Raw genomic sequence first — 26,568 nt, 5'->3', positions numbered from 1 at the left:
CACGCGCGTGTGTGTTTGGGTGTGTGTGTGGGCGCCTGTGATAAATCGTCACATTTACTCCCCATCTACACACACATCCACATCATCGTCTGTGCCCGTGCAAAACCCCCACACACACACAGAGACAGACAAAAACATGTCTGCGGACACACACACACACCAGCCAGTTCCATTGTCTCACACCACCAACTGCATACTGCCCCTACAATTTACCGTCTTGTTGATTGACAGGTTTCGCCAGACTTCAGACACTCACTGCCTGCTCCGAGCCGTGTATAGAATACTGAACAAAGAATAATTCTTTCTCTGTCTTTCTCTCTTTCTCTCACCCTCACAACCCCCCTCTCCCCTCCTGTCTCCCTCTCTCAGGTGGATGCTGGTTGGATTGGGTTCTGGTCCACGCTCGGCGGGTGTGTGTTTGGAGTTGCCGTGGCCAGGTAAACAACAGTAAACCCTGTCTGTGTTCCTCCGTCTTGTGACTGACTCCTCCAGGCTATAGTGATGTGCCAGTTCTCTGGCTGCGCCTGTGCCAACTTCCTCTCCTTCTCAGAGGCCTGTCGACGGCCAAACCACAACAACGCTGTCGTCTCTCCATAACGTCTTTTGTTCCGCCGGCTGCAGTTCGATTCTCAGGGATCTATGAGACACAGAATTTGGCACTCTGAGACTATTTCCGTCTCGTCTGCTCTCCATTTACTCCCAGCACCCTGGATACAAGGTTGAGGGAGCTATGCTAGCCAGCACCTTCCCCCTGTACGAGGGTGTGTAGCGCCTTCCCAGACAGAACCAGGCTCCAGTACGGCCGGGCCGGACACACTAAGAACCACCGCTGTCCAGCAGAGTCCAGTGGAGTGGAAGAGACTGTCACTTTAATGGTCTCCTTCATAAATTACTGTTAAGCGGTCTCCTTAGGCTTGGTCGGCCGTCAAATTAGGTGTAGCTTTTACTGTGAAACTTTACAGTCTCGTCCTATGTTTTTTGATTTAATATGCATGGAATAATATGCCGTCTGCGCTTTGTGTAATGGCTTTGGCCTGGCCTTCGTGGTCTTGACCAAAAAGATTAGCAACTAGAAAACAGGTGCTAAGCATGTCTCTTGTAATAAACAGCCCACATCACACTTCGTATAGCCTTACCCCGCCTTAGTGATATTAATACTCGAAAAATACAACCCTTGGAATTGTTTTAAGGACGGCAGAACCGATTTCTTTTCCCCTGTGGAGTGGGCAGGGGTGGTGGGGGTGGGGAAGGTGACTGAAATCCCTTACCTCATCTCCTCTCTGCTAATTTATTAAATTTGTTGTTGTGATGGAATGAGGCAGGGGGAGAGAGGGAAAGAGGGAGGAGAGTGAATGCTAATGCAGTGCTACGTCGGCCCTGTTGATGGATAGACAGTGTTGCCGCGGGGACCAAACTGTGGAGTCTGCAGAAAGCAGGAATTAGTGGCGTGCCGACGGATATATGTTTATCTCCAGGCCCAATCAGCACTTCCAGCCACAGTCCCAATGTTTCCAAAAGTTGTAATTAGGAGAATGAGTCCATAACTCTCCACTGTTGATCAATGAGGCAGATCTCTGTATAGGCTGCTGGCGTTTGGAAGCAGATACCTAGACTAATGGGTTGTTTACTGTAACCCCAGGGCTGGTGGGGAGTTAGCCAGCAAACTTTGCCCCCAGTGGAGGGCCCTCTCCCCAGCAGAGCTCTAACAGGGAGGCTAACCAACATTAGGCTAACCAACATCATTAGTTCTGATTAGCTCTCTTGTGTGGCTGTTAGGGGCTGGCAGTGACCTGGTTGGGCTGGTTTGATGGGTGGTGATGATGTGTTGGGGATGCAACAGAGGCCCTGGCTCCTCTTTTGTAGCTCTCTCTCTCCCTCTCTCTCTCCGGGCTGCATTGTGATGCCATTATGGCTAATCTTCCAGGTGATGTTGTGTTAATGAGCTTGTCTGTGAAGCCCTCCCTGTCTCTTTGCCCCTAAATCTTATGACACACCAGCCCCTCTCCCCCCGGTACCCAAGCAAAGGCCATGTCTCAGCAGAGCTTGCCACATACACATAAAAATGGCTTCTATTAAAATGTGTTTGTGCTGCAGGTGGTGTTGTGGCACATCTTTAAGTGGTTTAAACTCCTGGAGGGACATTTCACACAGCACATGTCCTTGCCAAAACACTGGCTACCATATATATATATTATTTTTTTCCTGGACGGGACGCGTCAATATATGGATGGAGGAGAGCTCATCCCTGTGGGGTCAGTTTGCGGCAGGCGTTCCTAGGTGGGGCGCGTGGCGTGGACGCCTGACAAACGACATAGCAGCTTTTAATTGTGCCCAGCAGGCTGAGCTTCAGGGAGGCTGATGGGCCAGGCTAGAGCAGAGAATAGTCTAGAAGTACAGCTCCTTATCCTTCCATCACCCAGAGTCAGGTGTGTTTGTGTATGTTCAACGTGTAATTGGACATTTATCTATCTATGTTCATATCTATTTATTGTCTGTGTAAGAGAGGCACATTTTTAGCCCTTCCCATAGACAGGAAATAAATGAATGAATCCAATAGAGCAAATTAAAATATTGCTGTGACTTAATTCAGTCATGGTCTAATTTGTTTTGGCAATCAAGACCTGGTTCTGGGATATCATTAGTGCTATTATCCTGACAACTTTAGTAATTCTGCACATGGCTTTATGGAGATCCTAGTGATGATCAGATCTGATTGAAGGACTTAAATTATCCCCTGCAGTCATGCAGAGGACAATGCACATAATGAAATCTGATGCTACAAGATTTAAGCGTTACTATCTTGGTGCCTAATAAATCTGACACAGGCATAAATGATAGGCTTTTAATTCAGACATTACCTCACAACAGTGACCCTGTCATGTGAGTCGGGTATAACAAAGGCTTGAATCATGCCTCTGAAGACTCACAAGCAGATTTATGGGAGCTGCGAGTTTCACAGTGAAAGCGATATCCAGGCCCAGTGCTAACCCACTATTTCTTCCCCTGACGCGTCCCTGGAGATCGTGACACAGCTGGTAATGTAGAGCTCTGTAGGGAATTGTACATGTGGAGGAGAGGGGTTGAGCCGTGGTCATCTACCCAGAGAGAGTAGGTATTGGCTGGGTAAAGCGGCTGGGTGCAGTACCTGGCACATGGAGGGGCTGGAGCTGTAGAGGGGTGCCAGTGGCAGATGGTGGGGTTCTAAGGGGATTTGGCTGAGGAGAGAGAGAGTAGACTGGGGTGGCTACCAGAGCTTGGCCGCCCACTGCCAAAACAGCCACCTCCACTGAAAACGACTGAAATTGATCCCTGTAAGCACTTTGTTCTAAATCCTAACCAGATATCAGCGTGTGACTCAGAATAACTTTCTGACGGACTTGCACCGATGTCAGAGAAAGATTTGGCTGGTTGACTAACAGAAGTTGACTGCAAAAGTTGCCTTAGTTATGCAGACCTCAGGCTGTCCATGTATGCATACGAGGTGGAGCTTTAAAATGTTGGACAGATCCTGGATCATCTTATCGTGTAGCCCGAAACTGACAGATAACTGCGTATCTTGACCTATCTCCATCTAAAAATACCTTCTAGTAACAGCTTCTTGTTAGTTGTGATGCGTCGCCTTATGCTACCCTTACAGTGTTGCTGAACCCTGTGAAACAGTCAAACTAATTAAACATCTCCCCTGGGGAGCTTTTTTTACAAATAGTTCACTGTCGGGTTGAACTCACTCTCTTTTAAGCATGTTGTCAGAGAAGAGCAAAACAAAAGCAATTAGTGTCTCTCTGCGAAGAGCGTGTGCTTGTAGCGGGTAGAGGACAACCCACCCAGAGGATGTCTGTAAACTCAGTGAGGGGTGATGGTTCAGTATGGGCTGATGGGAACACCAAACCACTATGGGGTTTTAGATCAGCTGGGGAGCTTGTCTAGACCAATAGAGTCATACACGCGTCAGGTTTATTGCCGCTTTGCTGGCAAGCCGAATGAAATGGACTCATCTCATGGTGTCTGTCTGAAGACAACAGCCTGAACCCATTGGGGAACCAGAAACAGCCCAGTGCACACCGCCTCCTGAAGCTGTCTCCTCCTATCCCGGATCTTATCTTAGTGCTGTTTTTACTTCTGACACTGCACACAGTCTCCTCTTCTATATTTAACTTTCTGGTTTGCTGAAACTTCAGTTTGACTTTTTTTTTTTTGGGGGGGGGGGGGGGGGGGCTCTATCCAATTCCCCATACCCCATGCCCTCCTCTGCTGTTCTGTGTGCTTCAGTTCTCCGAGCTAACGCTTTGGTACTGCTCTCTCCCCTGTGTGTGTGCCGCCTGTGGCCCAGGTTTGCAGACTCCATCCGGGGCATGCTGAAGCTGATCCTGGTCCTGACGATGGCTGGAGCCTCCCTGTCCGCCACCTGGTTCACCCTCACCTGCTGGACCAGGCTCACCCACCTGCCCTCCACCGCAGGTAAACCTGCAGCACACCTACCCCCCCCCGAGGGAAGGGCATGTCCCGGGGACTCTTCAGCTGCTGAACAGGAGGCGAATTGGATACGTGGGCAAATGATCAATGGTTTTCTTGTCATTGAGCTGTCCATTCACAGCGAGGGGTAAGGCGCATCGTCAACGCAGACTTTTCCTGTCCGATTAATAAAGGAATCTCCGGGAAGCACAGAAACTGCCTCTCCCAACCAAACCAACCAACATATGTGCTTCGACCAAACCGACCGACATATGTGCTCCATATCCACCAGCTCTATCATTCTCATCCATCATCATTATCACAAACGCTGGAACCAGGCGACATAAATCTATCCTCCGCCAGATGCTGGCACACTCTGCCAGTGCAGCCCCAGCGTAGGCCAGCCACCTGGCAGACACGAGCGTGGCATGTGTGCATCCTGTGGTGGCCTCTGCCAAGTGCACCGCCTCGCCACCTTCTTATCCCAAATGAGATTTTCCTCGACATGTTGCACTGGTTATGTCCCGATGAGTAGATCTTATACATGTGCAGTGTCCATTTGAGGCCTGGGATTAAATGGAGGCCGGACTGTAGACACACGTTTGTTTATGAAAAGTAGCACCTCCTCTTCGGAGATCTCCTGCTGACGGGAGATGTAGTCGGATGGCGTTTTGTAATTGTTGGAATTGGAGGAAGGCCAGGGGGCGGGAGCGCCTGATGTCAGTCTTTAGAGAAGAGGGGCGGGGGCGGTGGACGAAGGAAAAAGCTTTGACGACTGTCTCCGTCTCCGCAGCCAATCAGAACGCAGGCAGGCAGGCAGGAACACAATTAAGCAGCTAGCCAAGCAGTCAATAAGCCGGCCAGTGAGGCAGGCCGAGTCCTCCGGGGGCGGTGTGATTTACAGAGGGGGCTGCCTAATGGGAAGCTGATTTGGCCCAATGTGGAGTGATAAAGAAGAGCGAGGAAACCGTGCTGCTCCGGGGTGACTGCTTAATCCTCTCCGCCGCTGCCCACGCCGCCGCAACGGGAGACCCCATTTACCCCTAGCTGGGGCCGAGACATGCAGACTCAAGCACGCATACACATGCATTCGCATGCACAAGCACTCAGGCTAACAGCGGAAGAAGTTATAAATGGTGACAACTGACTTTGTCGTCGTAAACAGAATCCGCTTGTCCCTCGAGGTGAACTGGCTGAGGTTATTCTTAGAAACGGGGAAGCAAACACAGCGGGTTCCTTCTGCTCTGCATCCACCCCCTACTGTCTGACCCACATTGTCTGGCTTCTGTAGACCCTGTTTAGCACTTTGGTCTTATGCTAATGATGAAAACCGGCATCTGAGTTGCATGTGGTGTTTACTACAAATCCAACTTTCTGGGTTGTGCGGTGGTTTCTTGCGTGTTTTGACCTTGTTCTTTCTCCTTTGCCTCTCTCTCTTTCTCTCTCTCCCAGCCACGCTCTACACCTCCTGCATCCTGGTGGGCATCTTCATCAACAGCAGTGTGCCCATCTTCTTCGAGCTCTTCATCGAGACTGTGTACCCGGTGCCTGAGGGCATCACGTGTGGAGTGGTGACCTTCCTCGGCAACCTGGTCACCGGTCTGCTCCTCTTCTTCCTCACGTTCTACTGCACAGGTAGGCTGGTCTGGGCTGATCCGAGCTAGGCTAGGCTAGGCAGAGTTGATCATGTCTTGAAAGTTGAGATGAGCAATGTGGGAACTTTCATTGTCATTTACCCACGGTTTCATCTTTCACTCTCCGGGAAAGTGGAGCCCGATAGAGAAAAGGCGTGCACACAGCAGGGCGGGCCGCCTATCTCTGCCTTCCCTGCGTGGTCGGAAGCCAGACACTTGGGAGCCCATCCGAGCACAGCTATCACGGCTGCGCTAGCATGTTCCTGTTAGCGTAGCCCGGCGTGGCTTCAGTCTGTTTGCCCAGCCTCACACCTCCTCTATTAACCTTCACTCTCAGGCCAGGCACATCACCAAACCAATCAGCGTGAACGGGGGAACCATGCTTGTGTAGGTTTCTCCCCAAATCCTCCCTCTCTTTAGCATCCTTGGTAAACAAGAGTTAGGAATGTACAGATATGCTACTGCTCGTTGACATTCATGAGCTCCTTCTTGCCTGCCTCCGGGGGCAGGAAAGGTGAACTGACTGCTGCTCCAATGACAACTGTTTGGGTGGTAGAACACTAACTGGAATAACACAGGTTCTGAGTGGGACGGGAGACAGGGTGGGAGTGGACAGGATGGACAGGATGGATAGGATGGACAGGATGGATAGGATGGACAGGATGGACAGGATGGATAGGATGGACGGGATGGACAGGATGGACAGGATGGACAGGATGGATAGGATGGACAGGATGGACAGGATGGACAGGATGGATAGGATGGACAGGATGGATAGGATGGACAGGATGGACAGGATGGACAGGATGGACAGGATGGATAGGATGGACAGGATGGACAGGATGGACAGGATGGATAGGATGGATAGGATGGACAGGATGGACAGGATGGACAGGATGGGTGGATTGTTTCCGATTAGACTGATTAGCCACCAGCCCCGATGCGTCGTGTCCACTAACCAGCAGACAGTCAGGCACCGACGAGTCCTCACCAAACCTGGACAGCTGGCAGCAGGCAGGTGCTGATGAATATGGATGATCATCATTGGGACCTTGAACATGTTAAACTGCTGTCCTAATCACTCGTGATATGTGTTGAGTTTTCCCAGCCTTGAGCCTGTCACTGATTAATCATAAATGACTCTGTAGTCGTAGACAGGCAGGACAGAGATCCAGGCAGAACAGACAGACAGGTAAGCTCTGTGACTGTCAAGACAGAAAGATGTTCATCCGAATGAGATGTTGGAGGAGTGGATAAGTGACTGCTGACATAGATTGTGGAAATTCTCTCCCTCTCTCCCCCTCTCTCTCTCTCTCTCTCCTCTCTCTCTCTCTCTCTCTCTCTCTCTCTCTCTCTCTCTCTCTCTCTCTCTCTCTCTCTCTCTCTCTCTCTCTCTCACGCTCTCACGCTCTCTCTCTCCTCTCTCTCTCTTCCTCTTTCTTTTGTCTTGTGCCATTAGGATCTGACATGATAGGCTGTATAGTAGAGGAGCAGTACAAATTTGTTTTTCCAATTTATCCCTCCATCAAAATTGCTATAGAGGACAGATATGTGGACTTGAAAGCTGACAGATTCTATTCAAGTCCCCCGTTTTCAAACCGTCATCCTCCCACATCTAAAAATTGACAATCCCGGTCTCAAACATTTCTTTCTGTGGTTATGGTCGATTTTTCTGATTGGCCACACGCTGCTAAATTCATCCGGAGCCGCGTACACGTCCTTCTTTTAGGTGCGGCGTTCAGAAACGACGAAACAAAAGATGTCTCGTCTATTTAAATGTTTGCTCTCTGTCTGGGTCACAGCTGACAGCCTCCCAGCAGGTAGTTAAGAAGTGGCAGTGTCATTCAACGCCACGGCTGACTGAACACCAGAGAGACTGGAGACCCAGCCTGGCTGCAAACGTGTCAAGCTTTTGCTTCTCTACCCTCCCTCTGCTCTGTGTTGAGTTGATTTAACACAGGGAAGTGGGGAGCCTTAGAAACTGGGAGAGAGCAGCAGAGTTGTCGACTGTGTCAGAGAAACGCTCCTGGCTACTAGGGAGGAGGAGGAGGAGGAGGAAGAAGAGGATGATGGATTGGGTGAGGGGAGGAGGAGAGATGGGGTGGGTGAAGGGAGGAAGATGAGGGTGAGGGGGAGGATTGGTTGAGAAAAAGGGATTAGGTAGGAGGAGGAGAGAGTGGGCGAGGGGGGAGAGCGAGAGGGGGGAGGGGGGGGAGTGTTATGGGGTAAGAGAGGGATGAATAGGGGCCCAAATATGGAAGCAATGCACCAGGTTGAAATAATTGGCTCCCGTCTGTTCCCTCGTTCACTTTATTTAAGAAAACGTCAACGGAACGCACGCTCGTCAAACTCGGAGAAGGTGCTGCAGCTGTGACTGACTTGTCGAGTGAGATCTTTGGTGAACAACGTGGGGGGTGTCAGACAGGCTCGCCACAGCGAGAATCTTCTGATCCCCAGACGGAGGGAATAAGACTTCCTGTTTAGCATTTTTATTTTTAGGGAGCTTTTATGAGTTATGAGAGAGGTGCACAGTTGACATTACAATCAAGAGCAGTCCATTAGAGATACACACACACGCACACAGTCATCTTGAATAATGGAGGAGACTCCTGTTCTCACCATCTCACTCCATCAACAGGAAAGTCTCGCATGCATAGCAAATAGGATGTAGTTATCTTCATTTTTGTTCCGTATGGTGATTTATGGTCTTGCTGCTCAGTGTGAGCTTGGTTCTGTCTCTTTTGGCCTCTGGTACTCAGGACAGAGCTGGCACTGAGGGGGGGGGCGGGGGGCTGTGATGAATTTGTCATTACCGCCCTCCCATTGACTAAGATTAAGAGGAAATACAGCCCAGCCAAATGGCGTAACCAGACACAGCACACCTGACCAAAGGGCACATGGATGGCTCTACATTTAACAGTGATGCCTCTAACGCCTCGAACGGGTTTCCAATCAGAAAGGATGTGAGAGCACGAGCGGGACTCACTTCACTGGCTGACAGCGAGCTCTCGTTGCTGTGCCACAGCCCTGAGTCGGAATACTTGTTGCTTGTAACTGTCCACCGAGGCTTCGTTTGTCACATACACACTGTAGGTTAGGATAGGATGAGATCTTCTTCTTTGGTGTCCTTCTGTCGGATCAGATGTCCAGGTTGAGGCCCTACCACTGATCCCCCCCTGGAGTGGAGAAGGCTGGACAAGAGCCTAGCCGCCTGTTATTCTTTCTTTTTTTCTTTTTTTTATCAAAGTGCTTGATTAGATTACCTGAGAGGTCCTGTGGGCCCACATTAGCATTCATCGGACGCCACTGGCCTGTTCGGTCTCCCTCATACTCACACACACGCACACACACACACACACGTTCTGCAGTGCAAGAGCGGTCAGATAAACAGCAGTCCATTAACCTGCTGCAGCACGCTGTCCGGCACATTCACACCTGATTAATGAGACTGCCTCTACCCGCCTGCCTCTTCCCGCAGCTTCCTCTCCCTCTCTCGCTCACCTTTCACCCCCCTCTCTTCATCTTTCTCTCCCTCTTTCCCTTTCTGACTTTTTCCCCCAATTATATTATCTCCTTGCCCCCTTTCGTCCATCCTTCCGCCCTACTCCATCCCTCTCTCCTCACTCAGCCCCCCCCCCCGTCAGGCACTTCCATCTTCCCTTCCCATCATCCCCCTCACCTCCGTCTGCGCCCCCTCAGATGAAGGTTCTCGGTGGTGTTGGAGCCCACTCCCGGAGCTGTGCCGAACCAGGCCAAACAGCTGACCCGGCCCGGGCGCACTAGTCCCTCATCGATTCAGAGCTCACTTCAGGGGCAATTGATCAGCGGTGTGATAGGAGCCCGCCTGCTGAAATGGAACTGCCCGGTCTCTGAATTAAGATGCATGTGCCGAGGAGTCCCTGGGCTCTGCGTGTTATGACCTGATTCTCTATATTTAGTCTGGCCTGTTATCAGAGCCGGGGCAGCTGCTGGGGGTGCCATCTCTGCCTCCTCCGCTGGATTTGTTTACTGGTGCCGGGCTGCAGCTCCACTCCATGCCTCCCTCCCTCCCTCCCACTCCACACACACACACACACACACACACACCTACACAACGTTTGGAGAGCAGGTGAAATGGGTGCTGTTGGTGATGTGCCTGCGATCGATGTGGCGTGTGTTTGTGTGCGCATCCCTATTGTGCGTGTCTTCGGTGTAGCGCGTGCTCGCTTTTACATTCGAGTCGAGATTCTAAACTCGAGCCACGGTGGGGGGGGGAAACTGTTAGCTGCACACAAAGTGAGGAAAAGTGACCTTAGATCCGCTCTCCTGTTTGTTCAAGTACAGGTCGGCATCGAAAGAGATAGACGGCTCTGTGTGAGGCGTTTCTGAACTACTGTTTGTGTTTGTCTTAATGGTGTCTTCCCCTCTTCTCTCTCTTCAGAGCTGTCATGGCTGAACTGGTGCCTCACGGGCTCCTGCGTCTTCAGCCTGCTGCTGATTCTCTTCTTCAGGGAGTCCTACGACCGCCTCTACCTGGACGTCTTCGTTTCAGTCTGACGTCAACCCAAGAAGATGTCCCAATCTTCAAAAACATTGCACAAAGGAGGTGGTGGAGAAAAAGTGGCAAGATAGGAAGGCCAGCCTGTCTTTGCTCCATTAGCTTTTCATTCTTTAAGTATCGTGTAGCTATATGTGTGTATGTGACGACAACAATGGTTATGCATTGTACATTTCATTGTACGAGAGTCAAGCAGAAGAGCTTAGACCTCGGTCACGTCGATGTCGACTTCGTGATTGGAGGGTTGCCGGACTCTCTTTCCTCGTATTGTGTTGTCTTTTCATAACGCGAACAACATTTATACAGCCGTTGTTTTTGTTTTGTTCGATCTTGGCATGAGGGACTGTTGTTTACAAATGATCTCGTGATAACGTCTAATGTTCTCATCTGCGTCCCGACGGTGGACGTCCACAGACCCTCTCAGAGGTGTAGCTGCTCTCTCTTTCACGGTTAGGGGTTCAGACGAGCTCTGGACAGCTGATTCTGGATCAGCGCAAACCTGGAACCTCCAAACAAGGAAGTAGGCTGCGATAGTGCTTCGGTAGCCAATCAGCAGCCCTTTTAGTGCTGTTGAGCGATAACAAGGGACCTCATAGCGTTTTTAGTGTCACTAGTAACTAGGTTTGTAAATAGCAGGTGGGGGCGGCGGGAGGGGGATATTACTGTGAATAGGTGACCTTTAATATTGCCTGTCGTTTAATGGCATGTGGTCTCCTGCATTTTTATCCTCCCTCCCATCAAAACTGATTATGCAAGAACGATAACTACTCCCCCAGCCTTTATGTCTTCTTCTCTCCCATGGGATTAAACTGATTGGATGCCAAGCTGGTGCTTGTCTGTGTCCAGGACTGTTATTGGATAAGCCTAGTCAAATGTGATCATCTAACGTCGCCTTGCACAGTTCTCCTCTGTGTGGGGAGTCTCTACGGGCCAGATCTCATAGAGCAAAGAGATTCGCTTTAGTTTTTTTTTTATTACCAGCTGTCAAATGAGGGAGTAGCAGACATTCTCTGGAGTTGTGACGTCTTTTGACGTCTCGGTTTGAAGAGCCAAAACTGACATTTTAGATGTTCTCCAAGTGCTCCTCTTTTCTTGTCGCTATTATAATAAGGATATTTATATTGAGATGCAGGTGATGGAACATTCGGCTTTTCACCGTATCTAACATGACGTTTTTCATCTGGTAGACATGTCGGTTCTTAAATATATTTATTGAAGGGATCAGAAAACGCTAACGCTGCCCACGCTGGGGACAAACACAGAGACTCGGAAGAAGACTGCTGTCGTATTGGTGCCCTCTAGTACTTTATGGACATGGAGTCAGCCATGGAGAAGACAAAAGGCTATTCTGCCTGTAATGCACATTGTCCACCAGCAGGGAGCGCTGTGCTTAACGCGCAGCCACTTCGAATGCCAAGCATGGTGTTGGGAAGAAGCAGTCGAGCGGGGATTTGGAGAAGGTGGAATACAGGTGGAACAGCTTAAGAGTGACAAAACGCACACACGCACCCCTGTCACTCGTCTGAGATTCCTCCAGACTCGACACCATGAGTGACGTACGTGTTGACTCACTGTCGCTCCATCGCTCAGCTGTGCCTCAGCACAGGACCGTGGGACACGTGGGAAATTGTTTTCCTGTGGAAATACTGTATAGAATATTGTTATCCTCGTCCCTTTCCTCTGGTTTTAATTGTGTACCTTGTACAGAGAAGGGTTCTTTTAACTTTGTGACATGTTGCCTTAATAACTCTAATGACCTGATCATCAGCCCAGTTTACACTGTGACAATGTAATTTCCGTGTGTGTTAGTGTGTTTAATTCCAAACGGGCCTGTTCTGTGCTCACATTTGTCTTATATGTTTCTAATCAGTCTTTCTTGGGTTTGGGGGGTATATATACTTGCTCTGTGGAAAGGAATTTGTCAAGTCAAACATAATTTTCAGCACCTTATTAAAGATATAAACATTTGCTACCGCTTGTCGTCTCGTCGAACCAACACTATGAGGTCTTTTCTAGGAAGAAGAATATATAGCTTTTCTCCCAGAGTAGAGTGCTGTTGGCAGCACAATTACATTCTTACATCATTCCTAGAACGGCTCAGCACTCCCACATAGTCCACTTTCCCCTCTGCCTCTCTTCCAACAGATGTCACATTTCCCCATTTTCTGTTTAGTGAAACAAATCAAAGTCAACACAAGTGACCTCACGGTTGTGAAGCCCTGTGTAAAACCTCTGCAAAAATGTACCTCCCCCTCTCTCACTCCAGTCCCTCGCCCCTACACACACACACACACTCCCTCATCCCCCAGCTGTGGATGAGCTCATTCTTCTGAGCTGAGCTGACCTATGAGGCTTGCATGCATGCCTGCTGTGATGGACCTTCTGGTTCTGGTTCAGACTCCCTGTCTCTCTCCTGGTAAACACGCAGGAAACTGATGGATTCTCTCTAAGAACCGTTATGTCTGACCTCCCATCTGCTCTCTGTTCGTCTGACCTTTCTCCTGGCCATCCGTCTGCCAGGCGTCGACCTCACGACACGGAAGACGCTCTTAAAGATAAGAGTCGTCAAAGAGTGCTTCGGACTCGTGTGCTGAGCCACGCTTCGTGGTTTGGAGACGCTTCAGTGAGGGTGTGTCGACCTCTCGGCACGCCATGTACAACATTACAGACCCATGGGTGTACTCAAATGGAATCCAACTCCTCGGATTTCTCCACGGGGTCCGCCGAAGGGCTCCGTCATACACAGAGGTATGCTGCATAGGAAGCTTGCAGACTGCCGGGAACCCATAACCGGAGCAAGCGCGCACATCCGATTCTGCATGCAGATGTGAAAGTAAAGACATCTGCTTTCGTGTTTCTGACGGCAGAAAAGGGCAGAGGGAGGGCCTTGTTCGCCTGTCGACATGCACAGATGGAGCAATCGTCTATGTGTTTTCAACCATTCCCAGGGACAAAAGAGAAATTGGCCTGTGTTGTTTTAAGTGTGTCTCAACCGGCGACAGCAGCCTTTCCTGGCTGTAAACAGAACGATTCCTGTGACTCGTTGTCAATGCTTGACACTGCAAAGCGCCTCTTTGTTGGTGACAGGCTCCCAGGTCTCTAGGGGAGTACGAGCCCATGTTAAAAACAATCGTTTTCATTCAACGACAAGCAATTTGGCAATATCTATTCTGGCTGTTTTGTGTTCTCCAGCTTGACGCACATTTTTTTTTCTTCAATTTTTTTTTTTTTTTGCTGTTGTTCCTGTCATTGACTTCCTGAATGGCTCTCAGGTGGAAATAGGCCCAGCTGTCATTGGGGGTGACATTTTGATACGCCTTAATTTGTTTTCCCTTTTCTGCCTCTACCCTTCACACTTCTATGATATGTTTTTTGTCATGAATCGGGATGTTTTTATGAATGAGCCAGCTTGTCTTGGCAGCATGGGCCCGTGTCCCTAAGGGAGCTTGTGAGTCTTAACTGAATCTTGGATTATGAAAAATGGCTTTCACTTTCAAATGGATCATTTATCAGAAATGCTATCATATAGCCCGCTGCTTATCTTCAACATATTAAGAGGCAGTCCTGTTGATGAGGAGTAATGGGTGAGGGAGCTCAATCTAAAAGCATGTGACAGCCTGCCACTAATTCTATGTTTACTGGGGGGTGTACCCAACATATTTTTGAGATGTAGAGGGAAATACTCTTCTAATTTTATCCTAACATAATGTGTCTGATGTTCTCAACACAGATGGATTACGGTTTAGAGGAAGCTATCCCGGACAGTGAGTGAGTTGTAGTGGGTGAGTTGTATCCTGGACTCAAAGGGCATTCTTAAAGGCTCCTTTCAACCTATCGTGTACGGTATGTTTGGGTCAGAGAGAAGAACGTTGAAAAGGTCAAATTAGACCCGGTACTCAGGAATAATGTTTAAAAAAAAGGCACCAATATAATGGTTTTGTCAGAAAAAGAAAAAAAAAGTATCTTCTTGTTCAGAAATAGATTGTAGCATTTGAATGTCTAACTGTGAGTCTGGAAGGGAAAACCACGGCTCTGTCTCCAGGATGCTGGCTGTAATTCAGAGCAACTTGGCCTAACGGAAGCGGCATGTCCTCTGAGTTTAAGCAATTATGCTAACCAGACGAGCGGAAACGCTGTGTCCGACAGAACGCCAGAGCCTTTGATCTCCCAGGTTTGCCTTCAAATCCCAAATCAGCTAGTTTGAGTGGATGTCCCAGTCAGAGCCCCAGCCCTGTAGATTCCTGGCATCAAGTATTTCCCTATAACATCCTTACCACCCACCTTCTCTCGATGCATCCATCAACATCAGCCTAACCTCCCCTCACCACACACTCTTCCCTCCCTATTCATCCTTCTCTCCCCGCCTTCTCATCAACAGGGGGGAAATTAGGTGTATGTCATTGGGGGGTAGGGATGGGGAAGGACACAAGGACACAAACCTACAATGGAACAATTCTATACAATTATGGAAATTAAAGACAAAACCTTTCTTTTTGCTATTGTTGTTGTTGTTTTGTTTTTTTGTGGTGGTGGAGGAGGATTGAATAATTGGTCAACACAAGATTTGATTTGATTTGAAAGAAATCCCGGAGGAATATGGGGGAAGAGAGTAGAAAAAAATGAAAGAAGCAGATGTTGGCAGAATATTGAGACAGAGCCGATGGCTGGGCTGGTAGAGAGGTGTGATTGGGCGTCCACACCGGGTCTCCTGCTTCATTAACCTGTGCTCATCCCTATGGCTCAGTGGAGCGGCGCTTGCTGTGACCGGCGCCTGTCACAACAGCTGCTGCAGGCCGTCAACGACCTGCCCGTGACGTCAAACACTCGCAATCCTACGCCAAGAACCTGTCCCACACCTGAGGGATGAGGCAAGGAGGAGAGAGAGGGGGAGGCGGGAGGGGATAGGAAGAGATTGGGGTTTGTTTGTTCAAGTGTGTGTGCGTGTGTGTGTTTGTGATGAATATTGTCGCAGAGTACTGAAAGATTGAGGTAGCAGTGAGCCAGGTAATCTACCTTTATAACCCTTCCATAATATAAATCTCTGATTGACACCAGATGAAATGGGATGGTGCATTATGTTTCCTGTGGTGGGTAAGTGCAGCCAGGTCACTGGGAATTGAACATACTGCTTCTCGTGGGTGTGAGTTAAGAGTAGTTGTAGTAGAAATAGTAGTAATAGTAGTTAGTACGACAGGTCAACCCAAACACTCCATAAAAAGTATTGTGAGCTTTATGATGAAACGTTTCCATAATATTCCTATATCTAAATTCACACGTATGGACTCTTTCACACAAAGATGAAAACTGTGTGCTGTACATTATTTATTATATACAGGCTCACACTCAGCAATACTTACCTTATCCCCTCTGGGGTGAGTGAGTTGTTAAGCATCTCCTCCAAGCTTGACTGAGCCCAGATCAGCAGCTTGCCCTCCTTGTCCCTGTCAGATGAGCAGAGAGGATAATACCGGAGAGTCACCAATGAACCTGTGTGTCATCTCTTGATAAAACACAGTGCGGCTTTGTCCAAAAAGGTAACCCATCTGGGATTATGGAGGATCCTACAGGGCTTAAGAAAGATGAAGAGGAAGAGACAGCGCATCCTGAGCCTTCAGCTCTCCTTTCTGAATTGGAAGTTGACCACCAGGGGGCTTTGGATCCAGAGACTGACTGGAAGATGACAACAGAAAAAGTCACTGTGCTGCTAAAATCAGTTGGCTAGGCCTGTGCTTCCACACCAAATTTGCTGACTTAAGAGTCATTATCAGGAAATAGCAAAGCTTTCACTGGGACAAAAATACCGAGCGGAGAAGTGGAACCGTCTGTGAGTCACTAAAAGATGACAGTTAGGAACACCGGAGATTGGTGTGCACAGAGAGCCTTGTTCTCCCAGACATGGTGCACTCCAGCTGGGAAGAAATGGCTTCACAGCTACCTCACCATCCATCTATGACCTTCTAAACAGGATCTGCTTTGAGTCATGAAAGGGATCATCTATGTATGCAGGTGGGCGCTGGAGCATTTGTTGGGGAAAAATACGTGTTTGACAGTATGTGGTTGATTGGCAGCAAGAGGAGAATGTGTCCTTGAACGCTTCTGTAATTCCAAACATTCAAATGTTCCTCGATATCTCATAGTTTTAGTAATGGTTCCAGTCTTGTTTGTTTATGGGCCCTTGACTTAATTGAATGTGTGATTCTTTAGACTTCCCAATAAAATATACTTTATTCTTTATCGTCAAGTCTCTAAGGAAAGAGAATGCCTTCTCAAAAGCTCCCTATGTGTTCTTTGCAAATCAAGAGTCCATGTGGCTAGTGTGTGTGGGCGTGTGTGTGTGTGTGTGGGTGTGTGTTTGTGCGTGCGTGCGTGTGTGAACTGAAATGCTTTTCAATTTCAGGATGTAGAAGTGCTTATAAAGCTTTCTGGAGCATGCAGGGTAAAAAAAACCCGAATACTTTCTGTTACTTTGTGACTTCTTGGTTCTGAAACTTTAATGCTCCAATGTCTTTAATGTAGTTTAAACAACCCATTCTCTTATAAATCTACAACTTTCAGATGTATATGTGGAGGCCTAAAATGGCTTGCGGTGCATATTCCAAAACACGGGCCTCGCAGCTTTGTATGAATGATTTAGTTTCATCACATTTTGCAATGCTAGTAAGCCAGCAAATGACTCTGCCATCTTGTTTTGAGCGCTTTAAAACTCCCACAGGAAGAGAGGCGACCAGAAGCTTTTCACTCAAACAAGCCCGGAGATTGAATTTAAAATGTGTCGGGGTGTGTTTACTGGAGTACACCGTGGTGACTCGTCTATGTAGAGCTGAAGAATCTCCATGGATCCAAACAGCTGGATTTGATTAGGAAGACGTGTGCAAACATACAACCCCCCACTGCTTATCAGCTGAAGAAGGGGATGGATAGTGTTCATTTAATATCGGTCAGCTAGAACAATACTCCACCACTTCATCTTAATAGTACATGTGCAATGAGACCTTAATGTTCTGGGATTCAGGTAAGGTCTAATAATAGGTCTAGAAAAATAGCTCTAACAACAATGGAGTCCATCCTTTGAAATCTATATGGCAGTAGGGGACAATAAGGATGAAGCGAGAGGCACAGGGGAGAATAGGGACCAAGACGATAGCAAACTGTCCTCATCCTCTCTGAGGTGTGTGTCCCATCAACAATTCTGTGTTATCAGCAGTTTGGTTGATAGCCCCTGTCATCAATATAGCTGGTTGGCTGGCTAAATGCACGTCAGCATTTATAGCCACTGTCAGCTGGTTAAGTAGATGAAATAAAAACACAAATGCATTCAATCACCGCCAAAACAAGCAAGGCATGAACCCAAGTTACTAAAATGCGTCTGTAATATTCTGGTGTGCGTATATTTCGTGTGTAAACTGGGCCCGGGTCTGATCGGCTATGTAGGGTTGGAATGTACAGAAGGTGGTGATTTAGCATCATTTGCTGTGTGGTCTTTCTCCTGTGTCAAAGAGAAGGGCTGTAGAGGAGTGGACCCCTTCATCACTGCCCCCTCTCCCCCTCCCCGCCATCATTCACTGTCAGCCCCCGTTAACAACAAGCAGTATTAACCCTCCCCCTCCTGTTACCGTGCCAACCTGGGGGAGGGAGAACCTTGTCTGTGGACTGTGACCTCTGGTCTTCAGCTCTGCTGGAATGACATACACCAGGATAAAGACATAGGTCTTGGGTGGTCTGAGAGGACTGGAGATGTACACAGCGCTGTAGTTGTGATTGGGATGGCTGTTTCCATCTGCAGTGGTACTCCTGATGAGTCGTGGGGATGTACTGTATGTGTCTTTCCAATGAATAATCAGGAGTCAGCTGAGGATGAACAGGAAGTACATCAATGGATCAGGTGAGACTTTGCTGGGATTTACAATCTTACTTTTGATTGCATTTCTGATGCGAAAGCAAATCCCTGTTTGTCAGGCAAAGCTTCACTGTACAAATAGAAGTCAGCCAGTGAATTAATGGCATAAACATAAATCTATTCCAGTTTCATCTTTTTAGAGATCTGCTACCGAGAGAAAGAAAGAAAAAGAAAGAGAGGAGAAGAAGAAAGAGAGAGAGAGGAGAGAGAGAGAGAGAGAGAGAGAGAGAGAGAGAGAGAGAGAGAGAGAGAGAGAGAGAGAGAGAGAGAGAGAGAGAGAGAGAACGCCACTTCCCGCAGAGCTATAGACAGGGACAAACAACTCTGGCTCAGACATCAGTGATCAAGTGTGTGATCTGCCTGTCTGTAGAAACACGCTGTCTCTGTGCCGCCCTTCTGGGACCCGCGCATCAAAACAATCAACAGCCGCCTTGCTTTCAAACATCAAAACACTGTGTAAACATGTACGGTCCACTGAGAGATTGCCGATCAGTCGACATCAATAGAACCGGCTGATTCCAAGCAACAGTTTCTTGAAACACTGATTGTACTCCAAACTCAGGTGGAGTGATTAACACCAGTGGAGTGACAAGGCCTGGGGGACCAGGCTGACACAGGAGGAAGAGGAGCTCCAATGGGAGTTTATTAACACGGAAACAAAGGAGGGGTCGGTCAAGGGCAACTTCTGCATCTTCTGGTGGGGCCCGCTCAACTGGGCAGGTCTGGGCAGCCTCAGACATGGGTCACTTTCTCCCCTCCCCTCCCTCCCCTCCTCTCCCCTCCCCTCCCCTTTCCTCTCCTCCTCTTTCCTCCCCTCCCCTCCCCTCTCCCTCATGGCTCCTAGCCAGCTCACGGTGCCAGTGTGTCCATCTGCACGCCTGGTGATGGATGCCTTCCCCTGCGTTCATCAATACAGCCACTCTGAGCCGCTCTCCATAATTGAAAGGTACAGTGAAGTCAGGGCAGTACTCGAACCAGCTCTGAAATCGGTTCATGTGTTCAGGGTACAGAGGTTTACCATATTGTACCCTGTCCATGTTTATTCTGATGAGGGGTAATGGTAGTGTCAGTACAGTCCAGGCCTACATTTACAGCAGGTGAATGCCCTCTCTGGTCTCCCTCCTCTTCAGTCCCCACTCATTTCAGTTTGTCTAATACAATTGAACAAAAAAAAGGACAGATAGCTTTTACGGTTATGGCAGGAACTGTCTGGTCACTTTCATTTATTCAAAGTGGCTGCGGTTCGCTGGGGTATGGGACGGAACATCCTCGTTCAGCATGCCTCTCCTTGAAATGACATGATGAAGCCTGAGTGTCTTAGCCATTGGCACTGCCAGTGATCCATGGGGCACTCAAGTGAACATGCCCTGACTACTTGGCTGGGACTCCCCATTCGTCTTGACCTCATCCAACTGAAACATTTCAGCTGGTTCTGGACTCTTTTGAATCTTTGTAGAGGGATAGAGAAAAACACACCAGCAGTCCGATGAAGCCGCCCTTTGTCTTTCATGCATGTACAGGTTTGGGACCCTTTTTCATTAAATGCCGTATCATCAGGATGTTATCCTGTGAGCTGAACTCAGCTACAGTGGACACACAAGGGACTACACTCCAGTACAACCTGGCCGTAGAGAGAGGTGGGCCACCTTGAACAAGAAAGAATGAAACAGTAAATGGAAGACAATCACACAGCGATTTTGTGTTGGCATCAAGGTTTATTATCCTTTATAATGTACAATATACAAAAATATAGAGTACCAAAAAATTCACAGTGTCTAAAAGGCAGTGATTACAGTCTACATGACAGATCTAACAGTACCACCAGGTAAGTTGCATAGAGGGGCGTCGAGCCTCACAAGGGACAGAGCTCCTCAATGTGACGGCACGCCTGACCAATCATAAAAGACTCAAGGACGTGATGAGTCCAATACAACACCATGACAACTCGGGGGCAACCAATCAAGAGTCTGACCAGGCCAGGCACAAAGGACATTAGAAAGTAGGAGAGATGAATGTACATTTGCAGAAGTGCTTCTTAAACATTTGTCAGGGTTCTGGTTTTGAGCCATTCAATTACAGCTGGCGGCTGATTTGTCCTTTGAAATACAAGTGCAACATTATCTAAAATAACATATCGCATGTGCAGTTTTAATGCTGTACAGACTGCAGTAAAGCAGAACACTGGAGGAGTGTCGAGGCCTGATGTTTCTCAGTAGTCATCCAGTCACATGGATTAGCTCTGTCCCGTCACAAACCCCATGGTTGGTGTGTACTTAGCTGCTGCGCTTTTCTCTTACAACTATAAGGCTTTTAAAACAAACAGTGTTAGCTATACAATATACATGAACATTTACATCATACTAACCTTTAACTATCGTGGTTAATGAGTTGCGGAAGGCTTTCTCCTATGTACAGGTCGAGCTCTCGTGCGTTGCTGAACTGAAAAAAGCGTTTGCTGGATTAGCATTCATTGAACAGGCATGATAAAATAGACTGTAGCTCAGATGTGAAATGCCCTTTATAAACCAAGCTTTACTATAAATAGTGTTTTTCCCATGAGGGTTGAAGGCCCCCATTAGCTTACATTGATTAACATCTCATACATTGAACATAGAAAACCAGTGGAACCAACAGTAGGGCCGTCATAATGTGAAGAAAGAAAATGCACATACCCCTTTACATGACCTCTTATATGTAAGAAAGCATTTACATTGTACAAAATACCCCTCCCCGTTCAAGCACACAGGCACTCACTGACAAGCAAGCCAACCAAGCAGTCACACATACAAACCCGCAGTACATAAACCTGTACAGACAGTTACACAAGCCTGCTCTCACACATGGAATTGATCTGTAATTCGAAGAATGATTAAGCATGGTTAAAGAGAGGGACAATAGATTTTCGCTACACTCTGATTTTGTAGTTCGGTCGTCTCTTTTTCTAAATGTTTCTAAAAACAAATTTTATTGGCTACTAAGCTGCTGAAAAAAAAAAATATTTTGTAATCTGAAACTGTCAGAGAAAGTTAATCATCTAACCTTTATTTCGGAATCAAAACCTTTGCTACACTACTGCTCGGTTGAGAATTACATCAAATTACCTCCCTTTTTATAAAAAGAACATTACAAAAGCAAATGTCACACTACGAGTATATTCTACCTTGTAATCATATATAAAACGCAGTTCATTTCTGCCACTGACCATATCTGATATGACCGCTAAGTGGAACAGTGTTCCAGCAGAATGCATCCATTGGAGATTCACGGCAAGATCCTTTCCAGGAGTCTTTATGGTCCTTAACAAAACAAGCATGTGAGCCCAAGTCCTCCCTCTCTGCTGCATGCATGCAGACAACCACAGCAGTCCCAAGGCTGTACAGTATATAGAGTGTGGTCCACCAGCAGAACAGTGTGTGTGGTTCACCCCAGGCAGCCCAGCTCTCCCAGGCCCTTGGGGGCTGTGGAGGGGAGGCCCTCAGTAGCAACACTGCCTGAGGCTTTCACCATGCTCTGTATGGGACCCCCGAGGGCGGATAGAGAAGCAACACTTGCAAGCTTACACACACGCACACACACACACACACACACACACACACACACACACACACACACACACACACACACACACACACACACAGACTATTATCCATGGCCCTTTGTCACCTGGTCCACTGTATGTCCATGTCACCAGAAATAGCCAAGTCATGATGGTGGTGCTGGAGGTGAAATTCCTCCTGTCAGAAATCAAGCTGGGAGGGCATCCATTGTTCCACCACGGCAAAGCACAAAAGAACTGATATTGATCTCCTGACATAATTGGGTTCTCTTTTTGTCGCACTGAAGGAAGGACACAATGATATGCGCTGGTAGTTCTTGGTAACTGCTTTTGTTGATGAGGGGATTTGTGTTTATCAGGGGGATGCAGAGGGAGACTTGGTGTGGGAGGACACACACAGAGGGAAGCCGACCAGAGACAGGTCTCCAACAGAGTGTTTCTGAAGTTCACCTTCACTCTGGATATCTGCACCTAAAGCCAGTCTCTCCGGTTGGGTTTTCGCCCCCCCCCCCAAAAAAATAAATAAAAATAAAATAAAAGCTAAACTCCAATAGCTTATAGTGTCAAAGTTTCCCTTCAGATATCTACAGTGCAAACCGTGTACTGACACTACGATGTCCATAACCATCCCACAGCCCTCCTGGCTCTGTTTGCAAATGGGCATGACTGGAGGCATTTTTGTCCAAACCCACCCATACCGAGTGAGAAGGGAATGCTCCAGGTAGACCCCTTGAACACACATTCCGCCATGCAGAGGAGCTCATGGGGGAAGGGAGAGGGGGTGGACTGGAGAGGAGTCCATATCGAGGGGTTCAGCTCAGTTCTGTCACAAGAGGGCCACCAGGAGGATGGTGTATGGGTTGTCTGCTGGGGTCGGGCGGGAGGGCTAGGCTGGGGGTGTGTCTCAGCTGTTGTTGCTGTTGTTATAGGTCCTGCAGGGGGAGGGGGAGGAGTCCGGCCGGTAGTCGTATTTTCCCAGGGCTGTGGGGTAGTAGGTGGTGGTGTACACGTTGGTCTGCTGGAGAGGAGATGGATAGAAGTTGGACCTCTCGTCTGGCAGGAGATTGTTCTTGTTCAAGGTCTGAAGGAAGGGAGAGTGCACAGTTAACATGAGCAAATTCCGAGGAAAAATACCCTTTTTGAGTTCCACCATGAGCCTCGAATGGGACGCAGTGCAATAAACAAGATAAAGTGGAGCAACAAATTGATTTAGTGCATTTCAACAACAATCAATGAACAAAAGTGAGATGCAGGCATTTACAGAGCGCCCCTTAAATGAAAACACGTTCAATTTCATGCATGCGCAAGCCATGGGTACGATGCTACACTTCATGGGAGGCATGTCATTTATTGAGTCGCTTCCGGAGCCCAGAAGGAGCTCCATAATCAGGTTTCAGGATGAATGAAATGCACAAGGCCCATTATGAGCAGCTGCGGAGCTGAGCCACTTAAGCAGCGCTGAGTAAACACTGTCACAGCCTGGGATCGGCAGCTTCTCAGCCTCTTCCGATGGCAACGGGAACAGTAACACTGTCACAGCACTGGCTCTGTTCTTTACGTCGCCTCTTCCTTTCCTCTTCCCTTCACCGCCACGTCATCCCTCCCTCCCCACCTGCCTTTGTTTCTCCTCCCTCCCTTCCTCCCTCTTTCCTGCACACCGTATATCAGCCCTTGACCTGGGATCAAATAAGTGCAGGGACTGACAAATCGCACATTCGACTAGTTTCATCAAAATGTATGTGGTCATAAAGATAGTCTACTTTAATGGAACAGTCACATGAAACGAATGCTCTTTTGTGTAAAAAAAAACAAACAAAGAAAACGGAACGCTGTGTGCCTACATTTAGAAGTACCGAAACGCCATTCCAGCCAGTTCCGGCCCAAGTCAAGCATTGCTATCTGTTTTGTCACGAGCCCCAGCCCCTGCTTTCCAGCCTGCAGCCTCCCAGTCTCCATGCCCTTTCCATCCAGTTACAACAGCCCATCAGTCACTCAGCCGGAGGCTGACAGCCTGTCAGTCTAATCGGGCTTCCTTCTGTGAGGAAACACCCGTTTTAGAAAAAGGCTGTTTTAATCTTTATGTGTACAGCATGGGTTTGCATGTGTGGCCATTGGCTGTGTACCTTGAACTCCATGGGGGTGTATTTCTCATTCTTTGGTGTGGTGTTCCCCTTGTAGTTTAGGTGGTTGGGGGTGGTGGGGTGGATCACGGCAGACTCCTGCGAGGGCTTGTGGACGCGCTGGCAGTACACGTACACCAGGAAGGACAGTAGTCCCGCACCCAGGAAACAGGACACCCCAGTGGCAATCAAGTGGAGAGAGGTGAATGCTGGGAAAACAGGTCAATGGCCGCAGTCAGTCACAGTCCAGAGGCTGTCTAACACTCTGAGGCAGTTCTACTTAAAAGAGGCAGTCGCTTTTTGAACCGCATCAACTGAAGTAAAATGAAGACCGACTGGATGTTTCAGCCCCAAAGGTAGCTTCGACACCCTGCTAAATCACCAGGGCCTCTCATGCATATTCTCTTTCATATGTGATGATGGGTTCACAGGGCTGTGCTGGACAGAATTTCTACGGCATTACTTCAGCCTGGGCATGATGGCACCTTTCCCAATGAGCTCATCCCCTTTATATCCAACCCCCCAGTGAGATTAAAAAGAGACACACAAGTATCTCTGTTACAAACCGATGCCTTTTGGATGAAAGCATGCTATTGAGTGAGCAAACACACACAGACACACATGCATTCGATCACACACACACACACACACACACCCACACACACACATTGGGGGTGGGTGGGTGGGCATAGGCGGTAGTTAATCCACTTACCTCCGCAGTGCTGGTCCTTATCAAAGCCAGACGCAGGGAGAATTACTGCACAGGAAAAGAACACACAGAGAAACGCCATTGAAATGCCATCAAACACCCCAGAACCAACACATCTATCAACAATCAATGGTCTTCAAGCTGTAGCCTGAACTGCATGATGAAAAACCAAATCATGAATATAAAAGTTGTATGAGAATGTTAATAAGACGCGTCAAAGGAAAAGAAAATGATGCTTTCATAATTTCACAATTAGGCCTATGTGTACTTATTTTTCCATTATTTCTTACTGAGCCATCACAAGAGAAGTTAAGACACTCTACAAGCAATTACAAGAGAGGACTATGATTGGAAGTTGAAACACGTCTGTTCACTGCTAATTCAGAAGGAGGGCAGGGGGTAGGGGTAGGAGAGAGGTTTCAATTGAGACGAAAACCATCCACTGATTAATTTAGCTACACTTTTTTCACCACAACCCCATCACCATACCAGCGACCTCAAGATTCCTATCACCTCGCTCAAAATGGGACTGAAAGTAGACTTGGTGGCATCCCATTAATATTAATTGCGAGGCCTTGATCCACTTGGTATTCAGGTGTGCCTACGGAAGGCCTGGCAGGCTCGGCGTGATCCATCCAGGAACAAGTGCAAAGTCCTGCTTTGACAAACAGTCAAGTAGTGGGCAGGCTAGTACCTGGCTGAGATCTCACTATCATTAATGAAGATACACGGACTGGTCAGGGCGAGTCTAGGGAGGTGGCTGATGCAGAGTTTAGATCCTAATTGTGTTTAAACAGGGATAAGGTAAGGGATAGGGGGGGAATGACACCTGCGGGGAAGGCTTGTTGCCGCGCATGTGGGACGGTAATCGCATCGTGTCTTCGAAAAAAGAACGATGGAGGTGATCACGACGCCGATGATGATGATGGTGTTGACGACCTTTATAGCGATGGTGTTGATGATGATGATGGTGTTGTTGCCGCAGAGGACGAAGGTCTGTGTGCGTCTTGCTAACTCACCTGGGATCTCGTTGCAGTCCCTGTGCTCTGTGCTGTTGCCTACGCAGGGGGTAGAACCTTGAGCGCCGCAGAGCCGGCTACGCATTTGCAGCCCGGCATCGTCGCAGGCAGACCACAGAGACCAGGCCATCCAGCCGCCTACACACACACACACACAAACACACAAACACACACACACGTATATATACACGTATATACACAGACACCCCAACGTAAATACAGGGACACACACATGCGCACACACACAAACAAACAAACGCAGAGGAAAAAACAGAGTTGGGTTAGCGTAGGGCAGGCAAAGGCAAAAAAGTTCTTCCCCTCGATTGGAGCCTCGCTCGCCCACCCAAGCACATCTACTAAACCAAGCCGGCAGCCACAAACAATCATAGCCAGACCCCCAAAAAAACACACCGACATGTTTGTGAGATAAACAGCAGTGAGAGAGGAAAAACAAAGTCCCCCCGGTTTGTTTAGCACATAGTGGAGATGTTTGTCTCCAGAGCAAAGCATTAGCCATGTTTACCTGCAGGCGTCTGAGCTGTAAACAGAAAAGCCCTCTTCCCAGCGGTCTTCACATCTGCTTTCCAAAGTGAGCACTCGGACGTCTGCCTTCAAAGACACTGGTTCTGATGCCAATACTTCCC

At 48.2% G+C, this 26,568-nt stretch overlaps 2 protein-coding genes across 2 annotated transcripts in view; one reads left to right on the top strand and one right to left on the bottom strand.

Moving 5' to 3' along the window:
* The window catches only part of slc49a4 (solute carrier family 49 member 4), a 28,668-nt gene extending 16,077 nt beyond the window's left edge, over positions 1 to 12,591 (top strand). The window contains exons 6-9 of the mRNA XM_062456954.1: positions 370 to 437; positions 4,331 to 4,458; positions 5,905 to 6,087; positions 10,507 to 12,591. Of these exons, the coding sequence (XP_062312938.1) occupies positions 370 to 437; positions 4,331 to 4,458; positions 5,905 to 6,087; positions 10,507 to 10,622 (495 nt within the window). The 3' untranslated portion in view covers positions 10,623 to 12,591. The remainder of the gene's footprint in view (positions 1 to 369; positions 438 to 4,330; positions 4,459 to 5,904; positions 6,088 to 10,506) is intronic.
* A 7,630-nt stretch (positions 12,592 to 20,221) lies between these two features.
* Positions 20,222 to 26,568, bottom strand: part of sema5ba (sema domain, seven thrombospondin repeats (type 1 and type 1-like), transmembrane domain (TM) and short cytoplasmic domain, (semaphorin) 5Ba) — a gene marked incomplete at its 5' end in the record, with an annotated part of 37,786 nt that continues 31,439 nt past the window's right edge. The window contains 4 exons of the mRNA XM_062456947.1: positions 20,222 to 23,157; positions 24,200 to 24,405; positions 24,909 to 24,953; positions 25,925 to 26,062. Of these exons, the coding sequence (XP_062312931.1) occupies positions 22,981 to 23,157; positions 24,200 to 24,405; positions 24,909 to 24,953; positions 25,925 to 26,062 (566 nt within the window). The remainder of the gene's footprint in view (positions 23,158 to 24,199; positions 24,406 to 24,908; positions 24,954 to 25,924; positions 26,063 to 26,568) is intronic.

This window comes from Osmerus eperlanus, chromosome 3 (genome assembly GCF_963692335.1).
Source record: "Osmerus eperlanus chromosome 3, fOsmEpe2.1, whole genome shotgun sequence".
In the NCBI taxonomy this organism is placed as follows: domain Eukaryota; kingdom Metazoa; phylum Chordata; class Actinopteri; order Osmeriformes; family Osmeridae; genus Osmerus; species Osmerus eperlanus.
The sequence above is the reverse complement of the archived record's forward strand: the minus strand, read 5'-3'. Positions and strand labels throughout refer to the sequence as shown.